Source organism: Ptychodera flava, chromosome 8, assembly GCF_041260155.1.
Source record: "Ptychodera flava strain L36383 chromosome 8, AS_Pfla_20210202, whole genome shotgun sequence".
Classification (NCBI taxonomy): Eukaryota; Metazoa; Hemichordata; class Enteropneusta; family Ptychoderidae; genus Ptychodera; species Ptychodera flava.
In genome coordinates, this window is record NC_091935.1 from 19892887 (window position 1) to 19910759 (window position 17873).

The 17873-nt window shown below is 40.3% G+C and overlaps 2 protein-coding genes and 1 long non-coding RNA gene across 3 annotated transcripts; all 3 read left to right on the plus strand.

Moving 5' to 3' along the window:
* Positions 1 to 10302: 10302 nt before the first annotated feature.
* Positions 10303 to 10741, plus strand: LOC139138740 (uncharacterized). The gene is made up of 2 exons (XR_011553666.1): positions 10303 to 10527; positions 10704 to 10741. It is a non-coding gene; the product is annotated as an uncharacterized lncRNA (long non-coding RNA).
* A 3368-nt stretch (positions 10742 to 14109) lies between these two features.
* LOC139138000 (uncharacterized) lies at positions 14110 to 15834 on the plus strand. Its single transcript, XM_070706218.1, has one exon. The coding sequence runs from the start codon at positions 14110 to 14112 to the stop codon at positions 15832 to 15834; it is 1725 nt and encodes a 574-aa protein (XP_070562319.1).
* A 12-nt stretch (positions 15835 to 15846) lies between these two features.
* Positions 15847 to 16791, plus strand: LOC139138001 (uncharacterized). The gene has a single exon (XM_070706219.1). The coding sequence runs from the start codon at positions 15847 to 15849 to the stop codon at positions 16789 to 16791; it is 945 nt and encodes a 314-aa protein (XP_070562320.1).
* Positions 16792 to 17873: the final 1082 nt, after the last annotated feature.

Below are 17873 nucleotides of genomic sequence, written 5' to 3' on the forward strand. Positions count from 1 at the left end.
GTCCAGCGTCGAGGGAGGGCTCACATTATTGTACGTGACAATGTAACGGAACAAAACGAAATATGACTGATTCAATATCACTGCTCAATCGGTCTTCAACACACTTTCACATTAAATGACGTTGTGTGGCATTGCGATGTTGATATTTTGTACCTCTAGCAGAGACAGATCAAAATATACTTGAAGTGTTTCCTATGATTCTATTTTAACAGAAACACTGGGTACACATCGGAATGTATATCCGTAAACAATGTAAACAAAACATAACGCACATTTAATAAGCAATTGAAATACTGAAATTTTTGCTCAAACATTAGTCGAGGAGACTTTAAACAATTCTTCGTCATCATCGAGAATAACAACCACAGGTCACCGTGCTAATTTTGTACATGAGATACAAATATTTTAAATTAAACAATGAATGCCATTTCTGTGTTAAGTCTGTGGGAATATCAAATTTCGATGTTAACAAAACTAAGTGAAGATTTGATTTACTTCATAAATGTCTACGTTCATATGCTCATAAACATGGCGAAGGAAACATTTATATGCAAATAAAATATATGCTAACTTTGACTGGTTTTCATGAGATCACCTCACTGCTGCCAGACTAGTATGACCTAGTGGCTGGTTAACAGGCCAAAAAAGATCAAATACCAGATAATCCCTGATTTTACCTTACGTGTACTGTGAAAAATAACCAGACAGGTAGAATCATTGAAGCAAGCTATGCTTATTACTGTATATGTACTGTGTTACATCTACAATCAGTAAATGAGCTCCTACTTAAGCCGTTAATCAGAGATTCGGACATGTAGAATTACGCTACGTTTTTATTATTTCAAAGAAACATTGACAGAGGAAACCACCCTCTTCAATTGCACTGTTTTAAATCCCTTGCGAGGTAAAGCTGTGTCAGGTCTAGAAATGCTACCTTGTTTTAAATTTCCGATATGACGAGGATGCGTAGTGAGCCCAATATCGTGACTAAATTTCATTTTAGAGATAACACACTTTCTAAAACTGAAAAACTGGAAAGAGTATCCATCTCAAACAAGTTATTTATTACGATATGTTTATTTCGTTTTGTTTTATTTTAAAGTAAATGCCATTGTAATTTTTGCAGACTCTGTACTTAATTTAAGGGCTCTTATTAAGGTACTTTCCCAATCTTTGGAGAATATATATATATATATATATATATATATATATATATATATATATATATATATATATGTATATATGTATATATATTGTATATATATTGTATATATATATATATATATATATATATATATATATATATATATATATATAATTAAAAACGAAAAATCCAATATACTAATTTTTCATAAAGGAGGCTTGAAGGGCTAAAGAAAATTACCTATTCAGCTATTCTTGTACCTGTTTCATATAAGAAACATAAAGGTCTGGTTTTGTCATTCCTTAACAGTTTGTTCAATAAATTTTCGACGAAAAAGATCAAACTAACATATTCCTTAATTTTTTCTAACTGCTAGTCGTAAAGTTAACGTTTGGCAGGTTCAATTAAGTATCATACAAATTTGGATTCGTTCCTTATACCAATTTCGGGTTACGGATGTTTTTAATGCAAGTGGACTTAAATATTGTGACACAATTGACAGATTTCAAGGAAAATGCAATGTCGACGTTATGTCCTAAGTCAGTAAAAGTACAATAAGCGAGGCAATTGCATAAAAATTGTGGACGGCTTCCCATTTCCCGTCTAACGGAAAAACGCGGTCTTAGTTATTGGATATTCCTGTTCTGTATATCTCCTGACATGCTACCAGGTAAGGTATACAGTATATTTGTAACACACTTCATCCAAACCCTTTTTGTGATCCATTACAGTGGCATGCTTTGAATCGTTTGCAATACGGGAACTAGACATACTTTCTAAATGAGGAGTTGTCAACACTGCCATGCATAAATTATTATCTAGGTATCAGTCAATAACAAATAAATCAACTTTGCAGAAGCTAAACATTGTCTTGAAGGAAACAAGACGTAGTCAACCAACACCACCAGATTCGCACAAACAAGCCTTGAAAATGATGCCCTCTGAGCGGGATGTGCGTGGATGTGTGGTGTTTTTACTAGTCATGACTTTCTATCAGAGTTGATTTTTGTCATTGACTGATATTACCACGATTACTACAGTGTCGACAACTCCGCAATTTAGACCTAATGTCTAGTTCCCGTATTACCAACGGTTCAACGCAAACCATTGTGATTTACGGTTACCTGGCTTTCAGTTGACAGTTTGAGAAACTGTGAGCAGTTTCAATAAGAGTTGACTGGTGGACTTTGAAAATGCCGTTTACACATGCTCACATTTTAGAGCGTCCAACGAAGTGTCGTCTGCAATCGAGATGAGTGATGATAGCTTATGAGGATCTTCTCGATTTTTCGTCGAGAAAATGGATACGCCGTAAGAAAACACATATTCACTAGCCATATTCGGATACAGTATTCGTTTGTTTTCCATCTGACACAAGAATAGGCAAAGATAGACTGTTTCTATTAGCATACGGCCCCGCGTGAAACAGATTTTGGGCCGAGTCTCAGACCGTCGGGAAGCAAAGGTATGCTTTTACGCTCATGGCCGGTCGACGTGTTTATCATATCCCAATCAACTGCTGAGATATATATGGTCGTCATCAGCTCAACATTTTCAATTTCAATTGTACAGGCACATAAGTGATCGTAATTTGAATATATATGCAGTATGGTGTGCCCATCGACAAAACCCACTACGAGGAGAAAAATTTATTTGTAACATTTAGTCATTTTAAAATCAATGCAAGATAATATGGCACGGCCTAGACTTGCCCTAAATCTGTAAGCGATAAATATCAAAGACAAGAAAGAGTAAACTGAAGGACTAAACTTCAGCAGACTCTCGCGTAGGTGATGAGGTAATAGTAAAATTGAAGCAACACGCTTTAACACACCGTCACGAATATCGTGGGATGTAAACGTATCAGCGGTGTTACCAAGGATCAGTCTAGCAGGACTGATATCTCAGCGAATAAATTTAAATACGTCCTCAACCGCAGCTTCTCAAAGACTTTAACAGGCCTTTGGCATCAATAAATTAAGTTTTATGTTTATAAAAACATTATGCTTACAGCTGTAAATTTCCTTCCATAACTGATAGGCAAACACGGGCGTGGTGCTAAGGCTGCTGCCAACTTCTGAATTTCTGCAGGTTCGAAGCTTGATTGCAGCTAGCCAGTAATACCGTTGTACTAGTCTTGTCCTCGAGACCATAAGATGCTCGTTACGTTCGACATTAACTAGAAATGTTTCAGTTGAATGAAATCCAATATCTTGAAGATAGAGTCATTTTGCCCCATAATTTTGGGACCTTTGCGCCCTTAATTTTGTGCAATTGGAACACCTCCTGCTTATTTGTCCTCATCGCATCAGCGTCCAGGGTATTTCACTACGTAGGTCACTATGTAAGCTCACTAAGTAATCTTACTGTGCACAGTCGTTTGCTAAGAAAAATTATGGTTGTGACCAGAGAAAGTTGTCAATCCCAAAAAATAAATCGGTCACGTTCAAGGAAGTTGTCATAGTAGATACAACGTGACATAAAATATTTATGAACTGTTAGAGTCATCATGACCTGCCATCTATGAAAATGGTGATGCATCGATCTGCGAGATGGTTGCTCTAGTGACTAGCAAAAGCATCCATTCAAATTGGACGTGGTTGCATTTGGAAGCTTGGTTATGACTGATTGGTGACAACATCAAAGAGTGGTGGAGTACTCGGCGGTGTTGCTATAGACTCTGGCCAAGCAGGACTCCTGCTGCCTGGGACACTTATTATATAATGTTCCCATGTTCAGGCTGTGACCATCAACTTCCGTGGTCATTGAAGTAATAGGGTATATTAGGCACTATAGTTTAGCATTTGCGCCATCACTGTTGGCAATGTGTCTGTTACAGCAAAAAACAGGATGGTTGAACAGTCTCATATACGTTACGTTTACTTTTTTATACGTGGCACACAAGTTTTGTAGATAACATTGTAGATAAAAAGAACTGACTCATTTGAGTGTCTGGATAGAACACACAAGGGAATAGCTAAATTAGTTATTGAGTTGATAGTAGAGACTCTGGCTAAACAAACCATAATACAACGTATACGTACTGGTGCCAATCTGTCTAGACACACAAGGATAAACAGTGGAGTGGAGTGTTACATTATTAGTATTTCACTCAAATGAGTCGGTTCTTTTTATCTACAATGTATCTACAAACTTGTGTGGGACGTACAAAAAAGTAAACGTAATGTATATGAGACTGTCCAACCTCCTGTTTTTTGCTGTAACTCTTGGATAGTCTTACCATGCTCTCCAATGCTTTTAGTTAAAATATGGTCAAAAAGAGGCCCAGAGACCTTTATAGTCCTCCAACAATTGCATTATTTCGATCTGATCAGTCGAGTGATAGATACAGAGGGAATGTGTAAAAATTTACAAATAAGACAATTAGGCAATACCGAAGGATTCAAATTGCTAAGCAACTGTTGCTAATTGTAATTTCCAAAATCAAGCAAAATACAAAGTTTTCATTGTTTTCTTTGCATAATAAAGATTTACAGAACCATACGATTCCAAAAGACGCAGGTTTGTCGCGCGATTGGTCAGTGACGTCACACATTTACAAATTTTTACAGCTCTATTTTAAAACGTTTCAGCTCCTACAAATTTTCACATTTTCCAAAATTTCAGAATTATCTGTCTAGGGCTCCTAGCATAGATAAGTTATCTGTTCTAGTACAAACGATTTTGAACAGGAAAACATCTACTGTGTCATTTTGTAAAATTATGAAGGGTTTTACGGCGGTATCTCATAAACTGTCCGGAATTTTTAGAAACGCATGCTTATCTATATTTTCATATATGATTTTAATAATCCTACCAAAAGTCAGCAAAATTGGTTTATACTTGAGAGTTGAAAGATTTTGAGCATTTTCAAAATACCAGGAGTCACAAATCCATAGAAATATGACATTAAACTGGTCCAATAATCATTTTCATTCAAGGTAATACATTACCAGGTCCATGGGACATTTGAGATTTACAAATTTAAGTAGGACCATCCTGAACCGCTGATAGTTAGTGGTGGTACCAGGTGTCCGGAATGGGTAAGCGTACCCTGCTAGCATGCTACACCCGTCAGGATTGGTCCCAAAATTGTCTAAATATTGTATGAAGTGATACAGTATATGAATCACTGTAATAAGTCAAAGCCGGGAATTATTTGAGTGACCGAAGTGTCATATTTGGCCACAATGTCGTCATATCGACCGTAGAACTTTTTTAAAGACCTCACGAGTCTTTTGGATGAATATCCCGGTCTTACTAGTTTTGATACCAATAGGCTGTGTCTCATTTGAAAATCAGCGTAGGAATCACAAGCCCTACAATATCTGAGAAGTTGAGACACAGAAGTTGAGACACATACACACCATAAGCAGGTGCAGATGGAGTATTACTTGATAAGAAGGGATAATTTATGATTCAAAATCGAAATCATCCCTTATGTCATACAGCTTAGTGTGTAGCCCATTAGTACCCACTTGTAGGAACAGATCAAGATATGAAGCTAAGTTCTTACTCTCAGTTGTTTCTTTGATTTCAAACTCATCAGGATAGATAAGATGTAAGTAATTTGATACGTCTGGATTGTCTAGACTAATCAGATCATCAATATATCTGTGCGTGTTGTTAAAACGCCTTGCAATTTTTTGACCCTGCTTTGTAGAGAGATTGTAGGAACTCTGCTTCATATGATAGAGAAAAACAACGGAACGGTAAGATTTTGCACGTGCAAAAATGCGCGTTAGGAACGATGCCAGCAATAGCAACGAACGCGCGCTTTGAATCCTTCGGTATCGCCTGAAGGATTACCTATCTCATCTTAAAATGTTCAAATAATCAACTAGGATTCAGTGTCAGAAATGGAACATTCGATTTTCATTTGGCGAGTTAGGGGGTCAAAGTAACCTGTCGAAAGTACACGGTGGCCATAGGTAAGCTGATGTAACACTACAAGTGCCTTATTTTGCCATCAGGTTGAAAAAACGTCTCTTTCATAATTAGGCACTGAAGGGAGTCATATGACTAAGTTACACTAAGTTAGGAAGTCATAATGTGCTGCACTCAAAACAATGTTAACGTTTTACTGATGAAGAAAAGACTTTGCGTGCCACGTTCCTGAATTCATTGCCTATCTACCCGGCATATCAACATTTTTGACAAACATGTGTAGCGGACTCAGTATCAGAGAGTAAGGTACTTTGCGTGGTGGATAATGGGCACATTCCCCTGCCATAGGCTGTTCACCGTCACACAGAAAATAACATATAGACCATTGATGACCAAAATTAGGTTGTCCTACACATACTATACATTCCTTTTCGTCGTGTATCTGGCAAGTGTGTACCCTGGGCTACAACTCATGTGAAATAAAAAAGGGTTAGTCAACAGTACATCTCAAAGCCTTAGTAATGCCAACTTTTTCTTTGATTCATTGTTGTCAAATTTGTTTGAAAGGCGTCTTCAGTTTATAAAAAGTACATGATATATTGTGCTGAATCGCACAATATTGTATTCCCAACCCGGCTCACAATTGTGTGCAATTTGAATAAAACGAGTGAAAATTTAATTCTTGTCCGGAAAGAAATTCAAACTTTGATGACACATGAAACATAATGTCTCATTCAAACCAACTTTGTTACAAGTGGTCTGGTCGACCCAAAACTCTGATGGTAATAAAGAGTTAATCACATGCAGAGAAGTAGTATATACTCACAACCGTAAGCCCCTCATTTGTGACCGTTGCAAAGTGGTACTTGCGGCACCAGACCCCCTAGATTACCAGAAAAGTTTAAGAGTGTGCCTAAGTTCTCCTAGCCTACTAACTTACACCAAAATGTTATGGAAAGTGGTGTGGCCCCCGTAAGTTACCCTCAAAGTCACACTTTGTTGATTTTTCAGTACGTCCGTGGCGTCTATGGTGCTGGATTGGTTCCCAGACTTGTTCCAAAGTTCTTGAACATTCCCAATGCTCCATTGCTTCTTTTTGATGAGTCATGGAATGTGTCCCGAGGCTCCTTAACTTACCCAAAGTAAATAAATATATAATAGATATGGCTTTGCAATCTCCGTACAGAGATTGTAGCGGCTAGGAAAATTAAAACATAGCTTAGGAAGCCTCAGCAGCAGCCACAGTAATATCTGCCTCGAAGGATTTCACCAACTTTTAGGGTATTGCGCGTTTTCCATGATAAATATTTTCTGTCTTTTTTATATATAATACTTCGAACCATCAAATTTAGTCAAATGAATAATACTCTAGTTTCAATATCGATACTCGATTCCGTGAACACTTGCCAAACATATACCTTGTTCTAGGTTACATGGATGTGAATCGAATGTTCAAAATGTATGCCCAATGACTGTCAGCATTGCAGACTCGATTTCAAAGGTTTAGCAGATTATTTATTATTTTTACTAGTGTATAATGTATTATTTTTACCAGTGTGCGGAAATTGCGATCTCTAGCTAGATAGCTCCTATCAAAATCTGCTATTACCGCAACGTTTATTGAGCCAGTTAGGCGCCGCTGGACTGAAAGAAGTCCCGTATGGAATATTCAAATTTGCATGCAGCAGAGATTGGTGGGGGCGCGCGGTCAACGACTCTGAAACCCTCTAGCTTTGTTCGAAATATCCACACTGGACTGCTGCCGAACGCCCTTCGATCTCTGTTTGGAGATTGATGGCTTTGGTGACCATTTATGGAAACTACATTTCATCCAGGAATCTGGCGCCTGACCCCTCTTCTTCATTGAAATACTGTTTTGAACTTGAAGTGTTTGAACCGTGACTTGTTTCAGATAAATCATATGATTACTAGTACTTTTGACACGTTGTTATTTACGAAGAGAGATTTAATGTGGTATACATGTATGTTGAAGGTATAAACCCCACATGTAGGATTGTTGAACCTGTGGCACCAGATTCCTGGCTTAACAAAAACAGGTGAAGAAAAGCGTAAAAATAATACATTTGAGGTGAGAAAATCCGTCCCCTCCCTTACCTCTTCTGGATTTTCAACCAACATTGGAAGGTGTTGCACAAATGCCTACCTCAGCTATAACAAACTTTCCCATGGGATGTGAATGGCACTCGAACGTAGCAGAACAAATGAATATTGTTGTTTCAATCATCCTGCAAATAAGTTTCTGTGTTGGTTTATAATGATTGAAAATGTTATCCCTTTGCAAGTTGGCAGGCTGGATGTCACTTTTTTCAGTCTTCAAGCAAGCCCAAGATTCAGTAACAGTTTTTTTCATCGGTGGATACTCAGCTGGAGATGCCGAGTCAACTGTGGGTGCAAGTTTCTCTTACGGTAGAATGTTAAATACAGGTTCAGGATCTAGTCTCCCCGAAGGATATAGGTATGAAGATTTTATGGGCTATGCAAGAAGACTTTATTTACCTACTGGCGCTGGTAGACTGGGTGTATATTACTGTGATGCCCATTCAAACAATGGAGAGACTGAACGTCTGCAAACAGTATTGGTGGCTGCAGAAGGTAAATCTTGAACCTGAACAATAATATATTTATACTACCGCGACAGTTCAAGTTAGGTTACCTCCTTTCAGCGCTTATTAACCAGTTCATTCAGTCAGTCAGAAAGTGCTGTTTAAACCGTACCCAGCATCGAAAGCTCTATCTCATGGGCAAATCCTGAGAAATTTCTGTTAGATTATGAACAAGTTTCCTGACCAAACTAGCAATTTAAAGCTTAACAATTTAATTTTGCCCTTGTTTTGTATTCTTTTTTTCAAAACGCAGTGTTCGAATTCGGACTTCATGATTTTCCAGTCGTCATTTGTAGGTAGATTGTGGTGTACTTCAAATAATCACAGTATTTCCCTTTAAAGCAGCGGACTATATTCATTTGATCGTTTATTGAAGTTATACATCTTCTTTTGTTTCCTATGATGACCACAAAATCTTAATTAAACCTTAATCGAACGCGTTTTCGTTCTTCTAGTGCAGTACAATGTACAGCAAGTTTTTGCTTCCAAATCTCACCTCGAAGAGTGGCACAACTATTGTTGAACCACGTTTCATGCAGTGCATAATCCATAATGGCATTACTTATTGTAAAGCTTGCCTACAAAAAGGGTGTTGCTCTGTATTAAACACTCTGACATAAGCAGAAATGTTATTTTCGCAAACTAAATAGCTGAAGTAAAGCCAGAAAGTCCAACAAAGACAGTAAGCTGGGGAGACGATATAACACTGACCATGACGACGTCAATATCAGAAGCCTCATTGAAATGGAGACATAATGGGATACAAAAATCAGAATGGAATGGCAGGAGTAGTATTACAATATCATTTGCAAAGACCACTGACTCAGGAATTTATGAATGTTACAGCAGTGAAACACAACGAAGCCAAGGAAAGCATGGATTCACGAGACTTATTGTTAGAGGTAAATATACCATACATATACATCAGTCGAACATGTCAGTATTATAAAATTTATTTTTTTCAGACGATACCGACGTTATAAGGGATTTACAATATCAATGCGATATTTATGTCAAATCACATCGAACAGTTTAAGAATTTTCATCAACGCTACACGTCTAAGACAATACCGAAGTGAATCATGTACGAAGCCATAAGTCATAGTATGGGTAAATAATGTTGTTATATTTTGGTAGAAATAGATTTTATAAGTAAAGTTGAAAATATATATGGTGTTTCACAATGCCCTAACACATGCATATTCAGCATCACATTGAACATTATTAAGGTAGAATGCGCCTCGATGACAGAAATTCAGACTCTCAAACTTTTACAATACGTTTTGATCTACCACTCGAGGGGGCTCATTTTCAAGCTTATCGAGTAAATAAGCTTTTCGCCTACTAATTTTTTGCAAAATGAAAAGAAAAATATCCACAAAGATAACAGAGATACTGCAATCATTTCAAATTCGGAGTGTAGGTAAATATTGCCATGTGTAATTTGTTTCTCCAGCACCAACTTTTTGCATTTTGCCTAATTTTCTATTCTTGATTTCGACATGGAATGGCTTAAATATCCAAGCATTACATTTTAGCAGAACTTTAAGTCTTTAAAATTTTTGAGGTGCTTTCTGTAACCTCCACAAATGTAATAATCTCCACAAATGTAATATCAACCACAATTGTAATAATGCACGTGTTGAATTGACCCTTCATGACCCTAACTAGATTTTCAGAAGATCGCCCTCTATCTTTCTTAAGGCCCTCTGACACAAAGGTCAAGAAACTTCTTGGTAAAACAATTAAAAGGTTAAAGATTAAATTACACCCACGCAGACACGTTTTTCTTCCACTGTCTTAAAGCAAGTAGACATGCCACGTGGATCTCACAAACACTCCAGCCAAAAGTAGGACTGTAGGCGCAACGATGTAAGTTGATTTCCTTTTATGACTTTCCAATTATTTAGAGGACCATTTTGAATGCAGTGCTTAGATATTTTAGTAGAATTTAGTTCTTTTATTCCGTTTACTTTGAACTCGATTTACCTCGACTCTTCGATGTAGACAATGAATGACCTTGTATTTTAATCTCTTTATTTACCCAGTTTTCACCGCTTCTTGAATAAACCTATCCTAAACTAAAGCAACTGAGGGTGGTTATTTCTTGGAGTGGTTGGCACTTAGCGGATACAAAAGTAACTGGACTCCGCCACAGTGAAAAATCGTCGCAAGTGAGAAATTGCGGAAAACCAGTGAACCATTGGACAAGACACTGGCTCGAGTGCACAGCGGACACTGGCATATAGGCTACAAGGTAGGCCAACTGTATACACATATACAGCCAACTACAACTGACTCAAAGAAACTATAATGGATGAAGATAAAGTCGAAGGAGCTGAACTACCAGCCCACACAGAATCTCAAAATGAAAATCAAGGAGATATTTCTAAGACAGAAAATACCTCAGAACAAACAAACGAAGGGGCGGTGCCCAGTGGGACGGCCACCACTGTTGAAGATGGATCTACTGCCGTGCTGAAGGGCGCCCTCTACAGGACAGTAGAAAAAACGAAGGAGGACTGCTCTATGCTACCCTGAACACTGAAAAGGCCCTCTCAAGCATTTGGAACCAAACAAGGGGAGTTCTCATCGACCTCAGGGGGATGCAGGACCCAACAGAAAGCAAAATCGATACAGCAGAGACACTTTCCAAGGAATATGAACAAACTTGGAACAAACTTCAGAGACTTTATCAACAAGACAAGACTCCACAAGGTAAGGAGCAAGCAGAATTAACGGAAATAAGCTTCAATAGGAACATTGAACAAGCGAATGAATACATTAATGATGCAAAGACAAGGAGAGCTGAAAACAGCGCCCTCAACTTCAAATCACCATCCGAACGAGGATCTACACTAGGCAGCTTGCATAGTTCACACAGAACCAGATCATCAACATCATCCAGAACAAACGCATTAAAGGCACAAGGCAAGGCACGCTCTGCAGCAAGAGAGGCAGAGTATATGAAGACAATTGCTCACCATCAAGCAAAAATCAAAGTTATCGAAGCTGAAATGAAAGCAGAAAAGGCAAGGATAGATGCAGAAACCCTCCAACAAGTAGCGAGAAAAATTCCTTACCAGTACAGACACTTACTACACCAGACCAGTCATCGAACGACCATGTATCACGATACATTGCAATGAAAAGAGAAATGAAGCATGATCCATTACCAGCACTGAACTTTACCGAGTTCGTACCCAAAGCACAAAATAAAGACTTAGAATCATCCCCTCTACTGATACAACCAGGACAGGGAACACCAACAGAATCAGGTGAGACAGTCACACCTACTTCAAATCAACAGACACCTACAACAAGCCAGAACAACAACAACATGCAACCTCTGACGGAGATAGCCCAAATGATGGCCCGTCAACGTCTACCTCTACAACAACCAATAACATTTGGAGGCGACCCAACCATGTACATGTCATGGAAAAGATCATTCGAGCCACTGTAACAATGGCCTGCATACAGACATCTGAGAAACTGGATTTCCTGCATAAATACACACAGGGAGATCCGCAGAAAATCGTTGAAGACCATCTACAGCGATATGTAGACGACCCAGACGAGTCATATAGAGAGGCTTGGATAGAACTAGAAGACAGATTCGGCAACCCTGCAGTCATCACCGCAGTAATCCTGGAAAGACTGAAGTCCTTCCCGAAAGTTAAACCAGACGAAAGCAAAAAGCTACTCGAACTATCAGACTTGTATTCTAACACAGAGGCACACATGAGAAAACTTCCTGACCTTTCGTCCCTCAATACACCACAGGGACTCAAGCCCGTCATGGAGAAGTTACCAAGATTCGTCCTCAACAAGTGGAGAGATAACGTGGCATCATACAAACGACGCCACAAAACATTTCCTCCATTCAAGTTCTTCAAAGACTTCCTGAAAGACACAGCGAAAGCAGCATGCGATCCTGATATTCCAAGACCAGACGACACACACCCTGGAACAAGTAAGTCAAAATCCGTCCAACATACGAAGACCAGAGGCGTGTACACGCAACGAAATCATCAAATGAAGAAAAGCAATGTCTCTTCCACGAGGCTAAAGGACATGACCTGAAAGATTGTAAAGCATTTGCAAAGCAACCAATTGCTGACAGAATTGAACTGTGTAAGAAGAAAGGCTTGTGCTTTAAATGCACCGAGAAACATCTCGCCAAAGACTGCACATCGACCATCGAATGCTCTATATGCAAGAGCAAGAAACACATCACCTGTCTCCACGCTGCACCCGGCGAGATCTAAGCAGAAAACAACCGAAGCTAAACCAGAAGATAAAGAAAAGGAAACCCAAGAAGCTACAACAAAATGCACCAGACTCACGAAATGCCCAGCCGGACGTTCGTGTGGGAAGATAGTCCTCGCAAAGGTGTATACACAGGACCATCAGCAGACTACATAGAAACTTACGTAGTCCTAGACGACCAGTCCAACGCCTGTATGGGTGACAGCCACCTCTTCGACGCACTGAAGATACACGGCCCAGACCTTGAATACGAACTGTCAACATGCAGCGGCAAAGGAGAACTCAGAAAGGGACGACGTAGCAACCGCGTCATCATAGAATCACATGACGGAAAGAAAAAATTCTCTCTTCCCGTCCTACTAGAAAATGACAACATACCGAGCGACAAGAACGAAATACCCACACCAGACATTTGCAAGGCCTTCAAACATCTGAAGCCCATCATCGATTACATTCCGGAACCGAAAAGGAACGTCGGAATTCATCTCCTCATCGGCAGAAACTGCCCAGAACCACTGAAAGTCAGAGAAACAAGAAACGGACCTGTAAATTCGCCTTGGGCTCAACGCACCGACCTAGGGTGGACAATTTCAGGCGAACTGTGCGTAGAGACAGCAAGAGGTGTAATTCGCACTTCAGTACACCGTACGACTGCAACCCTCAACGGCTACAACGAATCAGCGCTCGAATGTAACCATCACATTCACATCAAAGACATAATAAGCCCGAAACCCGTCAACTTCGGCACCACCGTCTTCAAGCGGACACCTTACGACGAACAAAAGGCACCCTCCATTGAAGACAAGCAATTCCTGGACATCATGCAACGAGAAGTCCATGTAAATGAGGAAGGAAATCTAGAACTTCCTCTCCCCTTCAGGCAAGACCCGAAGAAATTACCGAACAACCGACAATCAGCTCTGAACCGATTCTACAATCTACAGAATCAGCTTCAGCGTAAACCACAAATGATGGAAGAATACTTTCAGTTTATGAAGAAAATAATGGAACGTGACCACGCAAGTTCCGTTCCAGAAAACGAAATAGATGCCGACAATGCATGGTACCTACCACACTTCGGTGTCTACCATCCCAAGAAACAGCAGATCAGAGTAGTATTCGACTCCAGTGCAAAGTACAACGGAGTCCTTGAACGACGCATTGCTTCAGGGACCTGACCAAATGAACAGCCTCCTCGGTATCCTGCTACGATTCCGACGCAAGCAGACAGCAGTAATGGGCGACGTAGAACAAATGTTTCATAGCTTCCACGTCAACAAAGAACACAGAGACTATCTGCGCTTCTTTTGGTTCAAAGACAACGACCCCACGAAACCAGTAATTCAGTACAGAATGAACGTACACCTGTTCGGCAATGTCTCCTCACCAGCCATTGCTACCTTCGGACTGAGAAAGATCGCTGAAGACGGCGTATCTACATATGGAGAAGACGTGAAAGAGTTCATCGACAAGAACTTTTACGTCGACGACGGACTAACCTCAGCACCAGATGCACAGAAAGCTATCAGTCTCATCAATAGAACAAGAGACTTACTAGCGACCAGAAACGTGAACTTCCACAAGATCGTTTCTAATGACGAAGAAGTCATGACAGCACTTCCAAACGAAGTACGAGCCAAAGATCTACAGAGTTTGGATTTCAACCAAGACACCTTACCAACACAGAGATCATTAGGGGTCAAGTGGTCTCTAGAGGCGGACGCATTCACATTCGAAGTAGACTTGAAGGAGAAGCCATTCTCACGGCGGGGAGTACTGGCGATCGTCAACTCAATATACGATCCACTTGGTATACTCGCACCAGTTTCCATAGAAGGAAAACTAATACTACGAGGCCTCATGACAGAAACTAAAGGACGCAACTCATCAAACCTTGGATGGGATGAAACATTACCAGAGAAATACTTGCCCAGATGGACCCGCTGGTGCAACAACCTCAACTACATCACAAAGATACAGCTACAGCGATGCTACACTCCACCTACCTTCGGACCCATAAAGAAAACTGAGTGTCACTTTTTCTCTGACGCCAGCAATGAAGCCATAGGTGCCGTAGCGTACTTGCGGTTGACCAACCATGAAGACAATGTCAACGTATCATTCATACTTGGCAAAGCAAAGGTAAACCCGACTCATGCAGTCTCCATACCTCGCCTAGAACTGTGTGCAGCTGTCCTAGCGACAGAACTCGCACAGAAGATCACATCAGAAATCGGCCTGAACATCAACAACGTCATATATCACACGGACAGCGAAATCGTCCTTGGATATATAAACAACAGCTCGAAACGTTTCCACGTATACGTAGCAAACAGAGTAGAAAAGATACACAACATCTCATCACCACACCAGTGGCGACATGTGTCTACACACGAAAATCCAGCTGACATCGCATCACGCAGTGTACCAGCCCCAAAACTCAACTCAACTATCTGGCTATCAGGACCAGCATTCCTGTGGCAGCGAGACGAGCAAGACAAAGACAACCATGAAGAAACAGAACACAAATACACAGTAAGTGACGAAGACCCTGAGGTCCGCAAACAACTTGCTGTCCTCAACACATCAACGAAGGAAGTAGAACAAGACGACTTAGGTGCTCACCGATTTCAACGATTCTCATCATGGAGATCCTTGAAGAGAAGTATTGCCAACTTAATAGGCAAAATCAGACAAAGAAAATCACCAGAAAAGACAGACAAAAAGGAGAAAGAGAAGTCTCCAGAAGAACTGAAAATTGAGATGATGGCACAAGCAGAAACCATCATCCTACGCTCAGTACAGAAAAGTGTGTTTCATAAAGAATATGAGATACTATCCGCAGCAAAGTCAGCAGGCACGGACAACTTAACAGACTACAGAAATGAAATCCCATCACCCGGATGAACCCATTCATCGATGAAAAAGGATCGACTCATCCGCGTTGGAGGAAGACTTCGTCAATCTGACATCGACCTCTGCGGCCGACACCCCATCATCCTCCCACAGGACGACCACATTTCACGACTTATCATCGATCATGTACATCGACAAGTACAACATCAAGGCAGACAACTCACCCTGTCAAACGTCAGAGCTAATGGCTATTGGATCATGGGTGTACATGACATGGTAAGAAGCATACTACACAAATGTGCGATATGTAGAAGACTGAGAGCAAAACCACTCACTCAACTCATGGCCGACCTACCGTCGGACAGAACAGAGAAAACCCCACCATTCACCGACGTCGGAATGGACGTATTCGGCCCCTGGACTATAGCTTCCCGCAAAACCAGAGCCGGTACGTCTGAAGCAAAGAGATGGGCAGTTATCTTTGTCTGTCTCTACACTACAGCAGTACACATAGAAGTAATAGACTCCATGGACACTTCATCCTTCATCAACGCCCTACGTCGCTTCATAGCTATACGCGGCAACATCAAGAAACTCAGATGTGACCAGGGCACCAACTTCATCGGCGCAAAGAACGAACTTCAGGCAGCAGCCAAAGAACTGGATCAAGACCGCATCAAGAAATTCCTTACAACAAAAGACTGTGAGTGGATTTTCAACCCACCTCACGCATCACACTTCGGCGGTATATGGGAACGACAAATTGGTACCATCAGACGCGTTCTTGACTCCATGCACTATCAACTAGGCAAGCAACAATACACACATGACTTGCTGACAACTCTCATGGCAGAAGCCAGCGCCATCGTCAACTCCAGACCTATAACAACTGTATCATCAGATGCAAACGATCCTCAAGCTCTCACCCCAAACATGCTACTCACCATGAAGACTCAATCACCGACACCCACCACCAGGCTCATTTGTCCAACAAGACATATACAGTAGAAAACGTTGGAGACGCGTACAGTATCTAGCTGATCAATTCTGGATACGATGGAGAAAAGAATATCTACAAAGCCGTCAGCCACGACCAAAATGGAACAAATCTACAATCAACGTCAAAGAAGGAGACGTGGTTCTTTTGAGAGAGAAAGAATACGCAAGAAACAGCTGGCCCCTCGCTCGCATAGTGAAGGTCTACCCCAGCGATGACAACAAAGTACGAAAAGTAGACGTGATGATCTACAAAGATGGCGAACATCGAACCTACCTCAGACCTATTAGTGAATTAGTTTTGATTGAAAGCACAAATTGAACTCTGTGATTGAATTCAATGAACACTATATACGGACTCCTTTAGTATGAACCCTTTCGTATATACTCTTAGCTTTTAGAATTTATTTAGACCTAAATATTAGTAGGCATTTATTCTATTTGAAATTCATGATTAGTAAAAATTCAGCTTACCGCGCATTTTTAGACGGGGAGTGTGTTGAATTGACCCTTCTGACCTCTAACTAGATTTTCAGAAGATCGCCCTCTATCTTTCTTAAGGCCCTCTGACACAAAGGTCAAGAAACTTCTTGGTAAAACAATTAAAAGGTTAAAGATTAAATTACACCCACGCAGACACGTTTTTCTTCCACTGTCTTAAAGCAAGTAGACATGCCACGTGGATCTCACAAACACTCCAGCCAAAAGTAGGACTGTAGGCGCAACGATGTACGTTGATTCCCTTTTATGACTTTCCAATTATTTAGAGGACCATTTTGAATGCAGTGCTTAGATATTTTAGTAGAATTTAGTTCTTTTATTCCGTTTACTTTGAACTTGATTTACCTCGACTCTTCGATGTAGACAATGAATGACCTTGTATTTTAATCTCTTTATTTACCCAGTTTTCCACCGCTTCTTGAATAAACCTATCCTAAACTAAAGCAACTGAGGGTGGTTATTTCTTGGAGTGTTGGCCACTTAGCGGCTACAAAAAGTACTGGACTCCGCCACAATGCACCTATAAATGTAATATCGCCCTAAATGTCACAAAAATCAACCATAAATGTAATAAAAAATCACCAATAAATGTA

Coding starts and splice junctions, on each gene's coding strand:
- LOC139138000 (XM_070706218.1), top strand. CDS start 14,110: ATGAACAGCCTCCTCGGTATCCTGCTACGATTCCGACGCAAGCAGACA.
- LOC139138001 (XM_070706219.1), top strand. CDS start 15,847: ATGAAAAAGGATCGACTCATCCGCGTTGGAGGAAGACTTCGTCAATCT.